The 20,832-nt window shown below is 33.9% G+C and overlaps 3 protein-coding genes and 1 long non-coding RNA gene across 12 annotated transcripts in view; 3 read left to right on the top strand and 1 right to left on the bottom strand.

Annotated features, from left to right (window-relative positions):
- The window catches only part of LOC122567488 (homeobox protein AKR-like), a 16,396-nt gene extending 5,202 nt beyond the window's left edge, over positions 1-11,194 (top strand). For 2 of the 3 annotated variants that reach the window (XM_043726062.1, XM_043726063.1), the window contains exons 3-6: positions 6,724-6,992; positions 7,067-7,308; positions 7,411-7,584; positions 7,709-11,194. In XM_043726062.1, coding sequence (XP_043581997.1) covers positions 6,724-6,992; positions 7,067-7,308; positions 7,411-7,584; positions 7,709-7,970 — 947 coding nt within the window. In that variant the 3' untranslated portion in view covers positions 7,971-11,194. Of the gene's footprint in view, positions 1-3,079; positions 3,457-6,723; positions 6,993-7,066; positions 7,309-7,410; positions 7,585-7,708 lie in introns of those variants that run through there. The other variant, XM_043726061.1, reaches the window with a different exon arrangement.
- On the bottom strand, positions 5,181-17,258 carry LOC122567509. Its single transcript, XR_006316781.1, has 2 exons — positions 17,129-17,258; positions 5,181-6,105 (listed from the first exon to the last, which is right to left on the bottom strand). It is a non-coding gene; the product is annotated as an uncharacterized LOC122567509 (long non-coding RNA).
- On the top strand, positions 12,118-18,528 carry LOC122567491. The gene is made up of 5 exons (XM_043726072.1): positions 12,118-13,942; positions 15,492-15,796; positions 16,018-16,354; positions 16,537-16,674; positions 16,858-18,528. The coding sequence occupies exons 2-5, from the start codon at positions 15,514-15,516 to the stop codon at positions 17,012-17,014; spliced, it is 915 nt and encodes a 304-aa protein (XP_043582007.1). The 5' UTR covers positions 12,118-13,942; positions 15,492-15,513; the 3' UTR covers positions 17,015-18,528.
- Positions 17,360-20,592, top strand: LOC122567490 (E3 ubiquitin-protein ligase RNF34). Of its 7 annotated transcripts, none has more exons than XM_043726067.1 (7): positions 17,360-17,524; positions 18,476-18,528; positions 18,624-18,816; positions 18,898-18,979; positions 19,253-19,487; positions 19,587-19,761; positions 19,849-20,592. In XM_043726067.1, exons 1-7 carry the CDS (start codon positions 17,503-17,505, stop codon positions 20,019-20,021), a joined length of 933 nt encoding a protein of 310 aa, XP_043582002.1. In that variant the 5' UTR covers positions 17,360-17,502; the 3' UTR covers positions 20,022-20,592. The 7 variants fall into 7 exon arrangements, with proteins under 7 accessions (XP_043582002.1, XP_043582001.1, XP_043582003.1 ...); XM_043726066.1 differs by having other exon boundaries at positions 17,360-17,528; positions 18,480-18,528; XM_043726068.1 differs by having other exon boundaries at positions 17,393-17,524; positions 18,480-18,528.
- The last annotated feature ends 240 nt before the right edge of the window (positions 20,593-20,832 follow it).

The following is a 20,832-nucleotide window of genomic DNA, read 5'->3' as shown; positions in this document are numbered from 1 at the left end:
TTTGATATTTGTTTTTCTCAAGCATCTTTTTCTTTTCCTGACAAATTGTCAGTTAGAAGGAAAGCAATAATTCTGATATTTGACCGTTCTGTTACCTGCAGAAAGGTGTTTTGGACCTGACAGTTTCTTAGAATATATATCTACATATTATAAACATATAATATAACTATTATATTACTTTGATATTTGTTTTTCTCAAACATGAAGATTAGAATAAATACTTTCTTCTTTTTCTTACTTCCTTTTTGAGCTTAAACGTCATAAAGGGATTTCTCTTAGTTTAATTTAAGGCAATTCCTTCAGTTCGACTGATTTGCGTTAGCGGTAGATAGCTAATAAGAGGTACAAATTCATTCGATAGTTACACGCATGATTCAACATTCGTTTCAACTTTAAACCATTTAAAGAAACTAACAAAGCCTCGCAAAGTAATTAGGGTCGAGATACTAAACAGTTTTTGTGACGATTACGATCAAACAAAAAGTGTTGCGCAACTTAGTTTGGACAGAGAGAAAATGTATTCATGCATGTACACATATACGAATGTATAAATTGTTGAAAAGCACGTTTGCGAGAAAAAAGAAATAAAAATATCACATATAAATTTTTCATAATATTATTCAACAATTATTCTAAAGCAAATATGTTAATGATGAAGAGGGATACGTTTCTTACCAATTGAATAATGGAGAGAAAAAGCCAGGGATATGATCGTCGCATACAATAGGCTTATCGCATTAGAAATATCATCGATTGGAATGGTCATGTAAGGGTTGAATTGATAAGATAAAAATACGCTTTTACATTATCCTAGACATCCAGAGATAAATAGTGGCATCAAAATTTGAGGATGGGTAGAGAGGAGAGAGAGAGAGAGAGAAAGAGAGAGAGATGGGTTTTATTTAAACGAAATCGAGCTTTTATACACATTTATCGACGTATAAAATGAAGGGAATATAAGAAATTTAGATAGATATTACGACGAAATATGTGTATCGTATATAAATCGTTAACCCTTATTACTTACATATTTTTTGTAATTTTCTTAATGTTCAGTTAAACGTGTATATATACAAAAATACGTGTAGGTATATACGTGTATTTTACATACTTAGCTTAGGCTATAAAGAAAAATAATGTAATTTTTGTTTCATGCAAATTTCTACATTATTTGTTTTTAAGATACTGCGAAATATACGGTAGACACAAGATAGAATTTCTTTATTTTATATAACTTTTGTATAAATAACGGAGGACACCAAAAACTTCGAGAAATTCTACTTTCTATCTTCAAATGTATAGAAATAACGGATTTTACGTTTCGACTAGCTGCACGTGCAAATGATTCGTGCTTTTTCTTGGTCTTAGATTATACTCTATCTCATAACCTTATCTCATATTATCTCTTCTCATATCTCTACCTTTTTAGTGGTACGTCGAACGAATAACACACATTTTTGTAACGTACAGTAAACGTGTAAAATTTTCTTCTCTTTTCTTTTATTTTTTCTTTCTGCTTTTCTCTTACATACACAGTGTTCTCCCCTTTGAATAACGCAGGGTTTAGAAACACCGACTGATCGCGTAATGTAGAATGAACTCCGCGTAGTTGCGAGATCCACAGACTGATGCACATACACTCATAAATACGCATATTTATATTTTTCCAATACATGTGCAAGTATTTATTATATTTTGTGTGTGTGGGTGTATGTATTTGGTTACACTATTACTTACACTACATATATATACACATATATAATACTTACATTGTACATATACATAAATTGATTCGTAATAAATGTAAAAAAAAATGAAATTTGTCAAAAAAGATCCACGCTGTTCAGGGGGGTGTATTGTAAAAAAAAATCAATAATTGCTGTTAATGTGAAATATTACAAGTATATTTTGTTAATTATTAATTTGACTTGTGATTGACATTTATCGATTGGAATGGAAAATTAATATTACTGTTAATTATGCTTCTGTAAACAAACGATATACATATAGAATCTGAAAATGAAGAATTTTGTTTTAATATTGAAAGAGTAATGGACAGGGGGCCAAACGGAGATGTCGGTTATGGTTAGGGTTAGGATTAGCTTTAGCTTTAGGGTTAGGGTTAGGGTTAGGGTTATACAACCGTGTTACTACATAGCGAAGTATGCTTCCCGCCAATATAGCTCTTATACCTGCTTTGGAAGGGATAACGCACTCGCTATGCTATCGTTACGAGAATACACCGAGCAACGCAACCGCTCCGATAGATTCTTATAAAGTTTATATGGCGGGAAAGACGCAAATAGGAAGGGGGCTAAAACAGAGAGAGTCTAATGGCTGACCAGTGACAGGCCAAGAAGCGGGAAGTGGATACGCGCGCGCAAATCTTTCTCCTTGCTAGGCGCGCACATGCACTCATTCTCGTGTTTGACTTGTCTCTTGTCAGCCGCCTCTGTCAAGCCGGCTTCCGACATGGTTGGCCCAGTCGCGTTGTCGACGTCGTCCGATTGTGTTTGATCAGTTTTCCTTCACATAATCAGTTAAAAACAAACAATATAAAAGATATTTTTATTCTCATTTCTTTCGCTGCTCTTCGGTATCGTTGTAAATAGCGAATACTTCGCAAAGAAGCGAAGCAACCGTGTTTTCAATTCAAAGCAAGAAAATCCCGATTGTTGTTCATGTATATTTTTTGTTATCGCCTGTCCTACATTTTGCAAGCAGAATATATTATTACGAAGAACATATTTCCTGATTGCAAGGAATAAGCGAAAGCAAACTTGAACGAACGAAATAACACTCAGGAAGTTGTATTACAATTGAGGATTTTAAGAAAGCTAAACTGTCTAGTTTTTAAGACGGTCGAAGGAAATTAAAGTGAAGAGCGTCACGCAACATCTAAAAATGACGAAGAAAACAAAGTTCTTTTGTGAATTCGCTAGACGACACAGCTGTGTTACGTGAAAGGCGTTTGAATACGACATCAATGCCATTTTCTAAACGAGAATCAGCGATGCAACAACAGTATCGGCCAATAAAGGAGAAACGACGGTGTTTAAGGTGATTGATAATATCACTGGTCCTATCCATGACATATCTTGTAAACGAAGTCTTTCGTCCTGCGTTATTTCTATAAATTCTGATAACAGCGCCAAATTTGAAAAGCAAAAAAATAAGAAACGACGAGTGGCTTAATAATGAAAGTAAATGTACGTTAATCGTTCAAACGTCTATATAGATTGCAAGCATGATTGTAGGAATGAGACAAAGTTTGACGTACGATCAAAGAAGATTTGGAACATCGCGATAAATTTTTCCTCGATTGCTTTATTGTCGTTTCGAGATATTTTCTACAAAGTATACCGAGCTTCTTAAGTTCTTATAATTACAAGAATATCATGTTACCACCAGCCGCTATGCACTTGGAACAGAAACAGAGTACCGAAAGAATGACAGGTACACAACAACAATACTTTCATCAGTATCGTAATCAATATTGTCACGATGATCAGCATCAACATCCTCGACATCCACAGAAGCAGCAAGGTTATCATCGTTATCGTCGTCATTATCGCAATGATCATTACCATCATCATCACCACCACCGTTATCATCATCATCACCACCATCATCATCATCATCATCGACACAAACATCAACTTATCCCCCAAATAGATCAACCGCCACAACATAATTCTTGCCATTCACGAAATACGGATTGTCGTCGTACAATGTCCCCTTTGTCATCATCGATTATGCCACATAACGATAATTCTCCCTCGACTCAGCGTACGAGTATGTTTGTGACAGGTAAGAGTGTGACAATAATCATCGATTCAAATTTGTTGAATTTCTTTAGAAACGTAACATTTGCGTAATTCTTTGAATTTTTTTATGAAGAAAAGGTAATACCGTGTTCGAATCTTCTCGAAAGAGTTAAACGTTGTATAACGTCCAATACGATCGGAAGAATAATATTTGAGGAATATACTCGTATGAATATTTCGAAATAACTTCGAAATAACGTTGCGCACACAATTACGTATGCAGTTACATATACCAGTAGTACTTAAAATCAATTTTTCTAAAATGCTTGATAAGACATGACACGATGTCATACAGGAGAAATTATATATCCTGCGATATGCGGCAAACTTATATATATGTATATAATCATAGTCGAAGATTCCTGTAAGCATTTATGTAAACCCCATGGGGCACCATTTAAGTTCATTCAAATCAACTGTTATCATTTACTACATGTATCCAGAGATAGAAGAACAATTTTTTTGTTATTTGATTTGCGAGAAGATGGTATGTATAGGTGAAAGAGCTATTAGAGGTGGAAGAGCAAATGTATACAATTTGTTAGGTAATTGCTGTTAAAGAAGAGAATTTAAATTTTTGGCAAGTTTATTTTGGAGAAATTATCGTGCTTGATAAGCGCAGATTGAAATTATTCCTTCATGGGTTGGTTGATTTTGGGTATGAGCGTTTAGGGCGGTAATGTTTGGGAATTATCTGATTTTTTGTTAGGAACGGTTTTGTTTGTCAGTTTCAAATCTTATAATACGTGTTGCGTACGTGGTTTATTGACTAGGAGTTATCAATACCGGATAAGATCTGGGGTAATAAATTACAAGTAGTACAGTATCCGTTGATATAGATAGTTGGAATACATATCAGTGAAACTTATTTACGTCTTTAATGCTTTTGATCGGTGTATTGAATGCAAAATATGTCGGGCATCGTGTACGTAAGCTTATGTCACGAAGGTTACAGTCAAATAATTCTTATGTAAGTCTTAAATTCATTTTCAACGTTAATGACAAAAAAGAGTGCAAAGAAAATTCAAGCAATACTTTTCCTATGGTGTAGCTATGATAGATTTCGATTTTGTTTATTTTTCAAAAATTTCACAGTAGCCAAACCAAAACAGAGAGCGAATTCATCGGGAAAGTAAAGTCCAAAAATGAATAGGAGAAAAATCTGTGTTGCATGCAGTGTATAATATTTTTGACTGCAACAGAAGCACTAATTATTAACATCACGTACTTCTATGATGATCTTTTGGAAAACTTCCAAATGTGTTACGGGTCACCGACTGTCAGTATTACGATGTAACTTTGTAGATAGATATTAAGATATTCTATGAAACTTAATTTCGTAATATTCTTACGTTATCGATCCGATATTTTTAAATTTATTTTCCAGTTGCCTTGCGATACTTAAAAACATTGAGACATGATTAAGATATTTTGATTACATCTAAACCACGAAATCGTTTGAAATTTAAATTATGTCGCTCATCTGTCTGTGTTTTAAAATTCCAAGAACTCTGTAGATTTAATTATATTATAATATTATTTTCGAATGTTTCCAGGATAAATTGCAATTTTGAAAAAAAGCAGGTATAGTAAAATTATAATATTAATAGATAGCCATATATTAGCCAATGTTTGCCATCGGTCAAATTATAAGTTTAATGATTCCGAAAGCACCACATATTATGGTTTAACGATAGTTCATTTTTCTATTTTACATATTTTGGTTGTCAATATATATTGAAAATATATAAGAGTAATTGCAAGCTTATTTCTTTTCATAAAACAATGACATAATTTACTTTAAGACGTTACATTCTCTAATTATATTGATTTATCGAGTTGATTGTTTGAAAAAGAGATGCGGTTACGTTATTAGATAGCGTTGTGCGCCACTAGAACGCACGATGCATCTGTAAACTCGCTAGCAACTCGTTGTATATTTAGCTCGATGGACGAAGAAACGTCTCTTCGTGTACCGACCAAACTAAGGTCGCTAGGTGGCTTTTTCCTTTGGTTAGCTCTCTGTTCCATCAAGCCGATAATGTTTGAGATATCGTTCTGTTACTGTATGCTATTCTTATCATCTTTGTTGATGTCGTCGTCATCGCCGTCGCTGCTATCGCCATCGCCATCGCCATCACCATCGCCATCACCATCGCCATCACCATCGCCATCGCCATCGCCATCGCCATCGCCATCGTGACACTCGACGTCGTCATAGTTTTCGTCTAGCCGCGAGGAGCTTGGATCCTAATTTTATGCTGTCGGGTTACTGGACCTTACGTAACCACAAATTCAAACGCTAAGATTAGTCGACGGTGCAAACTAACCAGGATCGCAAATTTAGTTCCCGGGTGTATATATTTACGGGGGTGGGGGAGGGGAGGAAGAAGAAAAAAAACGAAAAAGAAAATTACTATTGTACATATGAAAAAGATAAAAGTGAAGAAAGTAGTTGCTTTTACGTTATCGAGAAATTCAAAAGGGGAAATATCGGAAGGGAAGACGAAATGTGTGAAACGAGAGAAAATTACATCTTGTCTCATTCATTTCTTATCTACTTTCTATTGCCCAACGATTTCATGCATATGTTTTAAAAATGCTTAGTTCTAAAATCTGAATAGCTTAATCTTGTTGATCGTTTTATGCATATCTATTTTAAATAATGTAACGATATACGAGCAATATGTTCGTTTTGAGATTCAATGAGATTTTTTAATTTAGATATATCTATATACCTGTGCCTATATACGCCTGTATACCTATACAAATATTCGTATATATGTGGATTTTTTTCTCTTTTCTTGAAAATGATTATATGTTGCGAGAATGTACACGAGTGCGATGGCGAAGAACTGTGTAAATTTAATTCAATGATTGTTGTTTTATGTTTCAGCGAGAGAACGTTTTCCTTCATCAAGTAGTACCGACGACGATCAAAGTGGTTCTGATACGGAACATGACTCGAATGCGTTACGCACTAAAGTTCATTCTGGAATAGTTCATCACTCTGGTAACCATTCCGTGAGAAAACGTCGTGGAAACCTACCGAAAACTTCAGTGAAAATTTTAAAACGATGGCTTTACGAGCACAGATACAATGCATATCCAAGCGACAACGAGAAGCAGGAGCTGAGTCAAGAAGCGCATTTGACTGTACTTCAGGTTGGTACAATACTCTACTGCTCTATTTAATTTTCATTTCGTGACCTTCTCGACGTCTATTCTCGTCATTGTAGGTTTGCAATTGGTTCATAAACGCCAGACGGCGAATTCTACCAGAAATGATTCGAAGAGAAGGCCACGATCCTCTACAGTACACGATATCTCGCCGCGGTAAAAAGATGCCCGCAGGAAGTCACCAACAATCATCCGGTCTTGGTTCAAGATCCAATCAAAATTGGGATTCGTTAGCAGGCATGAGTGCTCCGAAACGTAGTAGAGATCACGATTACGAAGATTCTGCTGGATTAATGTATCGGTTGGTTACAAGTTACGCTTTGATACTGTCATATGCAATGATTGATCGTCAACAACGTTTCGTATTTCATAATTTTCTTCTTTTTGTTTCTTTCTTTCTCAGAAGCGAAGAGGATAGTCCAAACGACTATGAGAGCAGTTCTCACAGCGAGGAGGAACGTCCATCGACACAGTGGCCGAGTGTAATAGTGTATCCTTACTCGGAAACTAAAATTGAACAAAATGTCAGCCAACTTGGTGCTTACGATGAAACGATTACCCACCCAGCGCGACGAGGGTAGGCATATTGCTATACACCATCGCAGTTTTTCATTATTTCGACTTTATAACAACGCGTGTCGCGCTAATAACGAAAAATCGACTGATATTCTTATTTTTCTTTTCCATTTTATCCTGCACAGGGACGATGATGAATCTTCCATGGGAAATGAAGCTGCATATTGGAGTGCCCCTAGACAACATCTTATTCAAACTTCTGATGTACAGCATGAAACAGAAGTATATGGTACACGTAATGCTCACAGTCCTCATACAGATCAGACGCCACCTCCGACACCACCCGAAGAGGATAAAGACAAGTTCAAGTGTCTTTACTTACTGGTTGAGGCAGCCGTTGCTGTGCGACAACAGGAAAAAGAACGTGAGGGGGCTGTACCGGTTTAACGAGAGCAGCGTTTCTCGTAGCTTATATCGATGTTTTTTTTTTAACCTTCGATTCTCCATTTTGCCGTGGAGGATACAAAACAATTTTTTCGCTTTGATATCGTCATCATAATATTGATAATTTTTCGTTCTTTTTTCTTTTTTTTTCCTTTTTTTTGCATCTTTAACCTCAACCTATGATATTTTTCCACTTTTAAATATTTTCTCGTAGTTTCAAAATTCGCGAATCGGATAAAAGAAAATCTGACGATTTACATGTTTTTCCTTTCTAATATTTTTGTTCTTTCGCCAATTTTTTTTGCGTATATGTACGTATATGTGCAAACAGGTACGTACATGTATAAAGCAAGGAGAATAGTAAAGACTTTTGAACTTGATGAACAACCAGAAGTATATAGTAACTAGCCATTAAACAATTGTGTATATGATAGTGTTCTTCGAATATTGTGATTGTCTTCTTACGGCACGTGATTTATGGGTGCATTGTTTTAAAATAACATATGTACAACGAAAACTCACAAAAGTACACGTGCGAACGGTACTGTTACTGTTTTTTAGTATCCGTTGTGTTGTTCGAGGCAGTAACAATAGTTCTTCCGATTGGAAGATCGCTCCGATTATACTAAAGCAGTTCTGCCGTTTTGTTGAGAAAGTAAAATATCACGCATATACACTATACATCAATACTGAATATTGTATCGCGTGATGAAATGACACTGAATAAGAAAGATACGTCCTTTTTGTTTCGGTGTTTATATTTCTGTCTATTCTAATACACTATTGACAGAACAAACGTGAGATTGATGGTCAAACAAGTGCCAAAATATTATGTTGCAAATAAAAGATTGTGGTACAAGGGGAAGAGTTAGATCGAATACCGATTTACATTCTCGTTCAAGTTTTTATTCGTGTATCGTAATTCATCAGAAAAAATTGTATAAACTTTATAACACGCGAATTTATCACAGATGCGTGACTGTTTTCTAGAATTCATAGGGAGTAAGGGAGAAGTAATAGAAAGAGAAGACAAGTAAAAAGAAAAGCTGATAGTACGTCGCTGATATAATACTGAAAGAACTTTAATATTTACGCGTTTCCATTCTCTCTGACAAATAAAAGAAAGAAATAGACTGGTTAAGTAAGAACCTTCTAAGCTCTGCTTTTTATTGTACTTTAGATCGTTTCTTATATACATTTACGCTATAATAATTTGCCAAACATACTATAGCAGAAACAGGCCAAAGAATTCGGAAACATTTTCTTATGTTTCGTTGTCATCTTGATCACTTTACTTCTTTTCTCTGTTTGTTGATATTAATTGATCGAATTAATCGTATGGCGTTAATAGTTGTGCATGGTTCCTGTCCATATTTCAAAGTTATTATACAGTACTTAGATTCGTCAGTATATCATTTTGTAAGCACAAGTAGATATTCTTCTTTCTTTCTTTTTTTTTAAGTAATCTCTCTCTCTCTCTCTCTCTCTCTCTCTCTCTCATTATTATTGTTAAAGCAATATGCAGTAACCTACAGCAATTGTGATTTTTATGGCGTTTACATTCGCATTTATGTTAGATAGATAAGAAGACTGCTCGAAAAGAGATTTGTACACATAGTGACGAGTTTGCATAAAGTTAATGCATCTCCCTTTCCTCCCTAAGACAATCGAACGGTAGTAGGAAAAAGTAATAATATCTATTAACCGTTCGTTTTTTGCAAATATAAAAAAGAATGTCTTTTAAATAAAAGAAAAACGATACACGAAATACGTGAACAGCGTTTACGGATCACAGTAAATGCATATATCGAATACTAAGCGCATGTGCCTATTAAGAAATAGATTTATAGATGATAAGTATATATACATAGATTTATATTACAGCCACATGATTCAACGTACGTTATACAAAAGCACGAATTTTTAAACGTTCGTTATTTGGAAATTAGCGTCATGGAATATAAATCACGTATAGAAAAATCATTGGTACAAACGCCAAAGACTTATAATATATAACCGTTAGTTATATATTATATCCAATAATTAAGTACTTTAATTAAATCCATATAGAAACCTTTTTGCCGGGTACGTAGCTAGTTAATGTGTTGATCGTGTGCTCGAGCGTTTGGCATAATTCGTTAAAGAGATAGAGAAAAGGGGAAACAGGAGAAGGGGGAGAGGAAGAAAAGAGAAGAGAGATAGGAGGATATGATAAGGATAGAAGGAAGGAAAGAAAAAATGTAGAAGAAGAAGAAACAAATGGAGAAGGAAGTGTTAGGAAAATGTGCCTATGAAATGTGTACTGCGACATTAATTGTGGCGCATATCGTGAAAGTGTGAATGTAGACGCGAACGTGGATCGATGCAATGGTATGACTAACAAAATAAGTTTGTATGTATGTATGCATCGATACGTGAGCTATATCCAAATCGTGTTCAGACAAAACGAACTTCTTTAATGTACAAAATATGATTCAAATTTATTTTTAAATTGCGATAAACAGCGGTTGCGAGACCGTTACGTTAAAAACTGTTAAGAAAATACTTTACGATAGTTTAAGAATAGATCTCTCTCCGACAAAAGATAGGCTTGCAAATATGATAGTCTTCGATCGATAAGACATTTTTCGATCACACACTAAATAACGTGAATTACAACGACAAGGATGATGACGAAGACGAAAACGGCGAAAACGACAAATATAAATATCGGAAGATACAAGGAAATACTGTTCCGATTCCGATCGAATTGTTGCTGTTACCCGTTCCCATTGTTTTTAATATACCCAAATCGTCTGTTTTACGAGTGGTGTATGGTAGCATTACAGTTTACCTCTGTTTCATGTGCTCCCTTGCCTGCTAGTAAAAGCAAAAGCAGAGTTGAAATAACGCATGCAAGCCAAAATTATTCTCATAACGAAATGTATCTTCATAGTTCCTAATTCATTCAAAGTTCGCTCTATCGGAGAGGCAAGGGGTACAGAAGAAGCGATAAATGGTGAATGCTTGTATGAGAAGCACCAGGCGTTGGTTCGTTACTGAGTCGCATAATTATAAAAGCAATAAGCGTGCCTTGTTCGAATGTTCTAAATGCATACTGATAATGATATCTAACGGAAAGTAGTGTCGAAACGTTCGCCGAATTCGTCGAATTTATTTCTAATGTATTTACGATTTTGGAAACGTTAGATAAGGTAAATGAAATAAAAGCATACAGAGTTCGCGTTTTCATGTTGGTAAATTCTCCTCTTTCATTAAAAAAAAAAAAAAAAAAAAAAGAAAAGAAAAGAAAAAAGAAGAGGAAGAGAAAGGAGTTGTTAAAACGTTCGATTAAATATTGGAAATGTATGAGTTGGGAAAAAATAATCATCTACAAGAAAGGTAGATGGAAAGGAAAGCATTCGTACATAAAGGAAGTATGTACTAAGGAATTTTTCCAAATTACCTATTGTTTGTGGCCAACAAAAATATTAAATGAATGAGCAAGGAAAAGAAGGAGAGTTGGAAAAAGGGGGAGAGGAAGAGAGAATGTTTGTATTTGTTTTATCTACACATTATTCTATTACATATACTGAATTCCGAGTAAACATATTCGGTCAAATTAAATATTTTCATATACTCTTATATATCAACTAAGATTATTCGATAAAAATAAATTAAAAATAATATTCGTATAATGTACAGGACAATTAAGGGAAAATTCGAGAAATGTAGAATAGTATGAAAGATGGTTTTTGTGTGTTTATTACGTAAGGTCATGTTTTTATATACAAGACTTGCTTGTTTCAGTTATTACCTTATATACAATTCTTAAATCCATAAATGCTTATTTTGGCATTATTTCTGTATAAATACAAATAATACGCGTATAAGCACATGCACGTTAGTAAGTACACGCGACAGGTGTACAAATTCGTTGTCTGTTTCTCGTAACGCGTAACGAGTAAGAAAAATATTTTATTGGAAAGGATTAATAACATAATAAAGGTTCTCGAATCCCAATGTTACGTATATTTCCTTGTATGTACGTAATCCATTTTTTTATGGGAAAAAGGAAGAAAGAAAAAAAACGTTTTAATGACTTTATTTGGAAAATATTGATATTTGATAATACGAACTGTCTTAAAACTTGTACGATTTCAAGTGTTGTCGTTTTGGTCAGCTGTCCTTCGTAACGTACGTACATATAATTTGAGTACTCTCTTCCCAGCCCCGTCTCTCTCCCTGTCACTCTCTTACTTTTAAACGTAATTTCAAATATTTTATCGAAAATATTTACAATTTCTTTAACAAGCAGAACGAGAGAAGAAAACTTTTGATTGTCCTTTATACGTAGATAAGAAGATTTATTAGTTTAAAAATAGAAGAATCTTCGCAATGATAGTTCGTGGTTTCCTTCGGAATACCTTCGTTATATTAAATTCTGTTCATCTCAATGATTTTACATATGTTATATATGAATACAAATTTTTACGATTTAATCTTTGTTTATTAGTTACTAACGGGCTTGCATTTTTCTAGATTTGAAATACCCAGTACTATCATAGTAAATACCCATTTACTTTTAAATTGAATCGAACGGCTGAAGAAATAACAAAGAGCTAAACGGCATCCTTCTGATTTTATCGGAACTAAAATTAAACAACAGCTAGTTAAAGAAACATTTTTATTTCGAGGTAACGTTATTGTATTGATACTAAATTATAACGATGATACGCATTGCATATTGTTCCTTCTATTTTTCTCCCTTTCTTACTTTCTTTTCCCATATATATGTATATAGAAATTAGAATACTTATACCTATTCATTACGCGCGTGTATCAATGGAAAATTTTTTATTCGATTCCGCTTAGGTGCGTTCGCAACATTTTGCAGCGTGCTTCGGCTAAAAGCGGAAAATATTGATATTAAAATATAATATAAAATTGTTTTGATTATTTACGATTACTTTGGCCAGGTATGTATATCTGACAATGAGTCAAATCTGCGTTTGCGCTCGTTTACCCGTGTCGATTCTCCGAGCAATTTACAATTAACTATATTGTTCAATTAAAAAGTTTGTAATAAAGTACGTTGTGAATTTTATTATATTTTTTTTACTATGAGTTGGTCATTCAATTACTTTTATCAAGCTACGATCTACCATAGTTTTGTAAGAAGAGTGGATAGAGAAAGAAAGAAAGGAAAAGAAAGTAAGTAAAAAGATTTGAGTAAGAAGATATGATATCGCATAATAAAACGATGGGAATGAAAGTCAATAGCACTCGATAGTAACGTAAAGAACGCGAATACACGTGAGTGGGAAGTAATGTAACGGAGGATAACGCGCGAACTCGTAAAATGAGAAGCGCCGAGTGGATTACCGGTCAGTTCGAAACCGAGGCGAGAGTCAGTAGCTTCCTACGGTACACAAACGCGAACCATTACGTGATACATATCCAGTACGCGGATTAACTTTTACACAGTTCGATAAGAGAACTGTTGCATACGCGGTACACGCGCTAAACTACACTAAAATATAAATTACGATAATAAATTGCTACATGATATGCCATATATATGTAGATACGATACACAATTGTATATTTAGAAATAAAATATATATCTGTGTAACATGTTCGCTTTAGAAATACGGAACGAATAGTAGTCATTTTGGACATGTAAAGAAAATAGTAAAATTCATCGACTGTAGCCAGATAACGTGTGACCGTACGTGTTACAATTACAATCTAATGGAAGAGACAGATGCAGATATTTAAAAAAGAAGAAACATCGACTTGTTGTTAGAGAAATAAAGAAACTGGTCCTATTGGATTTCTATCAGCAGCGAAGAATCTGTGGTATTAAGTGCAATTATGTTGTAGCCCTGATAATCAGCGTCCATCAAAATTAGCCCAGTTATAGTACAACGACCGTCTGAGGTGCCTAACGCACCTTGATGAAACAAACAACGTGTCTCTACTGCAAATTGAAGGTATTTACTACATTACACCGACGTGTAACAGTCGATTCTTAATTCCCTTCTAATTCTCCTGAACTTTCTTCCAAGAGTTTCTTCTCTATCGTTCGTCACGTGTCTTTATCTTTTCTGTCTCATCTTTGCTTCAATTCCTAGCTTTATTCGATTCTAACTTTGAACACCTTTACATAAACATGCGATAATATGATGTACCTATATTATTCTTCGATTTGAATGTGTCTCTTTTTCCACAAAGCAACCCTAATAATAAATATAGCCATCTTATTCGAATAGAAATAGGATACACTGGGAAACAGAGGAAACATTGTGATGTAAATGAGAAATTATTGAAAACAACAGTTCTTTATTAAAGGTAATAATCGAGTAGAACGATTAAGCAAAATGCCGTGAATATGTGATACGTGCGTAAGGAAATTAAAAAGTAACTGGTAATTTAGAAGTACTAAAGGAGGAACAGAGAAAGTAATGGGAAGAATGGAAAATTATGATTGAATCGAAGGGGTGAAGAGAGAGAGGGAGCAAGTGCCTACAAAATGGATAGTAATACAAAATCAAAAGACAGAAAAACGCAAAGGAAGGGAAAGGAAACATATTGTATTATTCGTTACTTACGACCCAAATTTACAACAGGGCTTAACGGTGCAAACGAAAAACGTATGCGAGGTGATTGCTTAATTCGGTATCTCAAGATTCGATTCATCGAGCGAGCTAGTTTCGTTTAATCTTGATTTCGGTGCACGTATTAACGTTGATCGAGGAATATCAACAGAACTTTATTTACACATGTATGTATGTGCGTGCATACGAACATACAATATAACATACCTATATACTTTGTTATATCGTTTGGTTGACCCACCTTTTCATTTCCTTTAGATTTCCTGCTAGCACTTTCAAACGCCCTATAAGAAACGCTGAACGCGCTATCTGTACATATATATATACATACGTGTAAGATGCATACGCGCGCGCTTAAGCGTCGGCAAAGAGCCCATGATAAAGATGATTTACAGAGTAGACTAATTAAAATAGGAGTTTACATTTCTTACGCCTAGTCAAATGCGAACAAAATAGATCCTTATTAGATAAATGATAACGCGAACACGTGTACACTTTGTTGTTTTCACACTATGCACATATGCGGTCTATGTACGATTTATCAACGCCAGACAATTGCGATATCGTGAAAGAATAGAATCGATCTTTTCGTAATTTTCTGTCGATAAAAATGAACATACCAATGATCCTCCGTTACCGTTACGATTGTGGTTACGATTACGATTTCGGGAATGTTAACATACGCTGAACACGTTTCGCGGTTGCTGCGTGATTGCGACTATTGCTATACGATGCCCTACATTGCCGTTCGACGCGTACCGTGCATACAAAGATATCGCATGTTTATGTGTTCATACGATGTTACACAGATAACGGGAATCTTTTTAATTCACGATTCTTCCTATGTTAAATCCGATGCGAAAACGCATGCCTCAGGATTCATTGATTCTTTTTTTTCTCCTACGATATCTCATCTCGTTTTAAGAGTACGCAAGAGAAGAGAAGAGATGGAAAGAAAAAGAAGCATACTGGCACTGGTTGGACTAATTCTATTTCTCAAGTCTTCGAATACCGAAAGCGGTAGCAGCAATGGCAACGGCAACAGCTATAACGGACACTTATTTTCTCACCACCATCGACAGAAGAGACTGCTTTGGATAACTAACGATGGTCGAATAGCTTTACCACCAGGCACGATTATGACGATAACTCCAACATTGGCGTTACCTTTTGTCAGATACCCTCCCTATGGTTTTCTTAGCAACATGACTGTTAGTCTTCCCTTTACCAGTGAGTACATATGTCTATCGTCGCTCATTTCATCTCTTATCTTCGTTTCTCTATCTTCCGTCATTTAGTTACGTTATACACATCCCTGTTTCTTTATGTCCGATATATGTATAGACATTTATCGATCTTTCCTGCTCCAACTGCTTTCATCATCTTCCCTTCCATTTTTTCTGCTCTTTTTTCTTTTCATTCTTACTTTTTATTTGTCATAATTTTTACAGTCGATTTCGACAAACTGGGTTTGACCGATAACGAAAACCCTTACGGCGCTTTACCATCAGCGTTTGATACTACTGCAAGGGATCAGGGATCGAATGCCGCAGAATTTATCGCGACATTCGTAAAACGTGGAATCAGCAAAAGAGAAGCACTCACAGATTTGCCAAAGAATGCACTTTACGGGGGTGAAAGAGCTCTTTTGTATGGTACCGCTGAAGATATGCTCGCAAATTTCGGTTTAAATGGAAAGGCCTGTCTATTAAGGGCAATCTGTGAAGTGCAGGGACATCCCCTAAGCAATTTCGGCTTAATCGGGGAAATGCTCAAACTTTTTTTCACGTAAGCATCTTTCGCACCTTACTCTACCCTACATGCACACTATGTACTTATTTTTATTTATTCCGATTTCTTCTTCTATGATCCTGTTTGGTTATGTGTATGGTATCTTTGAAAACGAAATCCAAATTTCCTAACGTGTTCCGTAATGCGTATATATATATATATATATGTATTATTTACAGTGCCAGCAAATCACCATTTTCGAACCTTTTAAAAGAATATGTTGAAGCTGAAAATAGAGGCAAGTTTCATGGAGAGTGTTGGCCTTACTTCAAAGATTGTCCAAAATCGTTATTCCGCTTATCAGAGAATAAATATACGTATGTAAATATATAAGTAAACAAGTACAACTTCAATAACCATTTCATATCATATCTATGTACAAATGCATACGCATGTATGCGTTTGTGTGTGTGTCAATACACATTTATTTTATAAATTATTGATTTATGATATTTTTATTATCTTTATTGTTGAATTATTGATTTTTGATATTTTTCCAGGAAAGATGCCTTCCACGAAGATGCTGCAACTGTCGAATCAGATGACATAGAAAAGAAAAATCGATACTTTCCTTCGATCCAGTCAATGGATCGAGCAACAAAGAGAGAAACTCAGTTTTCTCGAAATTTGAAACGTGCGATACACCCGTTAATGTAAATAAAATCACTCTAAGCTAAGTCTAGATACATGCATATAGTATGTATATTCCCAAGTCGAAAAAAGGTATGACATGAATCAACTACTCTATGTATATGTACTTAACTTACTTACGCGCATCTTTCCTTTCCTTCGAAATATTTTTCTTTACTAGGCTTGGCTTTAAAGCCAGATCGAAGTCGATTTTGACCAATACCCATTTATTACTTCTTGAATTCCACGATCGTAAACTGAAAAAAGCTGCGCTTTCTCGACTTGATGGAAAATCAAATATGTAATTACATTTTACGCTTTATCGGCCCCCCATTGCGAGGCATACGTCGCATGCGCGCATGGCACGTGCACGATTTTTCATCGCCATATTATATTTAGTAATTTATTTGGTGTTCGTATCGTCCTAGATCATAATAAAAATACAGTAGAAAAGTACCTTTCAGTCGTTTAAAATTACACAACAATTGTGATTCCGATAATTTTTTATTGTATCGATGTGCGTTCGAACGAATACACGTATGTATGTATGTATGTATAGTGTATATATACTCTTATTTCTCGTCATCTTCTCTGTATAATGTTCCGTATTCAATTTTCTTGTACGTGTACATACATGTACGCGTATTAAAATTTCAACGTATAATCAACTACATAAATTTATCTATCTAAACACACAATTAGGCTAATTCTATAACAGCATATTGCAGTGAATGAAAATCTTCTTATTACTATATTTGTTGCTAGATATGTTACCTTGTAAGAGTAATTAACAGTTTTAATAGTATGTGCGACGAACAAAACTAAAATTGTTTCACATAGTATAAATATTTTTCAACTAGCAATAGATAAAACGATAAGAAGAATAAAATAATGTATAATAAGAAAATTATTATTAAAAGATAAATAACATAGAAAATCGAAAATAAATAAACATTAAATCGCAACTATTCAAAAGTATACTCGACGTTATGCGACATGTGTGTAGTTTACACTAAATTCTGGTACTGATAATACATATATTGTAGATAAGTTGTATTTCCAATATCGAATATGTGATAAAAGTTACGTACGTAGCAATCATACTTACACATTATTGCTTACAGATTATTTATTACATTACATTTCCATTTATCGCCATCTGTAATAAAATCTTGCGAAATTTTACTGTATTTTACAATATTTTATTACCTCATATGAATTTGTTATGGTTCTAATTATCAAGTTGTGATATTTTGAAATACGCTGGAGGTACATTATAAAAATATAGCGTGTTATGATCTTGCTCTTTTTTCATATACCTTTTTATTAACATTTATAGTGAAAGTACATTTATAATTGAAACTATTTATTTACTTAAGTTGTACTTACTCTTACTACTTATTTATGTAATATTTATTTTTGTCCGGCTGTGTAAACTTAACCTCTAAATTTTCAATTGTATTTTTATTATTAAATTATTCTTATAAGATAGTATGGCTTGTGAAGCTTGTAACGTAAAATTCAGCTTCTTCACACGCAAGGTAAGAACCATTGTATTATATATGTACATACCTTTTTATTACTAAAGACATGTTAAAAATGAGTACTTTATTTATTTACTATGAAATATTTTCAGAAACAATGTATGGATTGTTTGAGGCATTTTTGTTCTGAATGTGTAATCAAGCGTTTAGACAAGATATTAAGTTGTAATACTTGTAATATGTTGTCACGAAGACCTTTAACACGAAGTCTAATTGTACAAATACGGTCTAAAGATATACAACGGTATCTGTTGGCAAAGAAGATACCGATTAAAGGATGTATTGGTGTGTATACCACAGCAAGAAAAAGTTTAAGTTACGAAAGATATTTAATATTCTTGTTTTTCCCTCTCATTTTGATTACAGAAAAGGAAGACTTGATAAAATTGTTAATGACATTTGCTAGTGGTGCTAATGTTCATTTGAGTATGGAAGATGCAGGAAACATGTAAGTTCCATTTGGCGTGGAGCTGAAAGTTGCATGGAGCAAAAAGATTCCAAAATTATTTCATCGACTCTAAATTCAAAACATACGATATCAAAGTTAATTACAAGTATTAATATCGTATATTTCTTGTTTGAGAGTTATAGATTTCTGTAGTATCACGTATATCTAATAAAAAAAAAAGAGGAGAAAGGAAACATTCATACATTTGTATTGAAATTACAAAAAAATGAAAAGTATTTAACAAATCATTTCTTTATTCAACTCTAATTTCAGTGATAGTTCTCTCCCTAACCGATCAGCAACTACAAATGATGAGTATAATACACAAGTTTTTAATCATACACATGAAATCAATGCTTCAAGAGTTGATGGCAATGAAATTCCAGAAACAATTTCTAGACTTAACTTTTATTCGAATAGAAGAGCAGAACCGATACATTCGGTAGAAGAGAAGATTTCAAAAGTTTCTAATATTCAACATTCTGATGTATGTGTAGAAGCACCTATGGTATGTATAATTATAATAATATTGTTTTATAATTATTTTCTCATAATAATGTGTGTATGTATTATTATATTTCTTCTACTTTTTTTTCATTCTATGTAGAATCCTGTAAAATTATCTGACATAAATACATTATCAGAACTGGAATGTTTAAACGTGAAGCAATTAAAAAATTTGCTAAGTACAAATCGAGTTGATTATAAAGGTTGCGTAGAAAGATGCGAATTATTGAATAGAGCTTCAAGATTATGGGAAGAATACAGACAGTCAAGAATAAGTAAGATACGACTTCTTTATCAAACATTTGGTCATTTGACTTTTTAAGGATAAAAAATGTTTAACTTGCACACCTTATTCTTAATAGAAGCTGAAATTTTGGACGAAAATCTGTGCAAAATTTGTTGGGATGAACCAGTTGAATGTATAATCCTGGAATGTGGCCATATGGCTTGTTGTTTGAATTGTGGCAAACAAATGTCGGAATGTCCAATATGTAAACAGTATGTAGTGAGGGTAGTACGATTTTTTAAAGCTTAACAAGAATACAATAATGTTTAATATCATGGAATATGTAACATTCAATAAAACAAAATCGAAAAAGGGACGAATATAATCGCTACCATCGTGATATTTTAGATTTAGTGTTTATTGGCACATTCTATTGCCATCATAGATTATGATATAATCGAAATAAAATATAATCTTTTATATTAATGCAAATGCAATGAAATAACATGTATTAACATATACTATAAATGTTTCAACATTTTCTATAAATATTTTTATTGAAAAATATGATCGAAAAGAAGGAGGCACTTATTTGGATGCCTATTAGATATATGTAAGCATTTTCCTCTACTTAAAAAAGTAGCTAATCTCTTTGATGCGAGCGTAGATTATAATCAACAGCCACCGAATGCATCCTCAAAGCTGAACGACGACTATAGTCGACAATACGCTACGCTACGCAATTGCTGTCGTTCTCATTTGCGGTCGTCAAGTAACACTACTACAAAGCGCCGTATCGAAGAAGTTAGTTTAGTAACGGCCACTGTATTCTTTTATTCTCATTTCTCTTTGCCGAAAATAAATTGATTGAAATTGGTAACCTCGTTGTTGTGACCTCTTTTTATCAGTAGAAATTTACAAGTCATCGATTTGAATTAACTGTTTATTATGCATCATACATAATGTAACAATACATACATATTTAAAACTCTTGACCATCCAAAGTTACATTATTCTATTCTATAATTGTTATACACTTGACAAACTGTTCTTTATTATTTTTTGTTATGATATTTTACAAAATAAGAAAATATGTTGAGTCTATATGTATGTTTAAATA

Source organism: Bombus pyrosoma, linkage group LG5, assembly GCF_014825855.1.
Source record: "Bombus pyrosoma isolate SC7728 linkage group LG5, ASM1482585v1, whole genome shotgun sequence".
Taxonomy (NCBI): Eukaryota; Metazoa; Arthropoda; class Insecta; order Hymenoptera; family Apidae; genus Bombus; species Bombus pyrosoma.
This window is presented reverse-complemented; position numbering and strand designations above follow the sequence as displayed.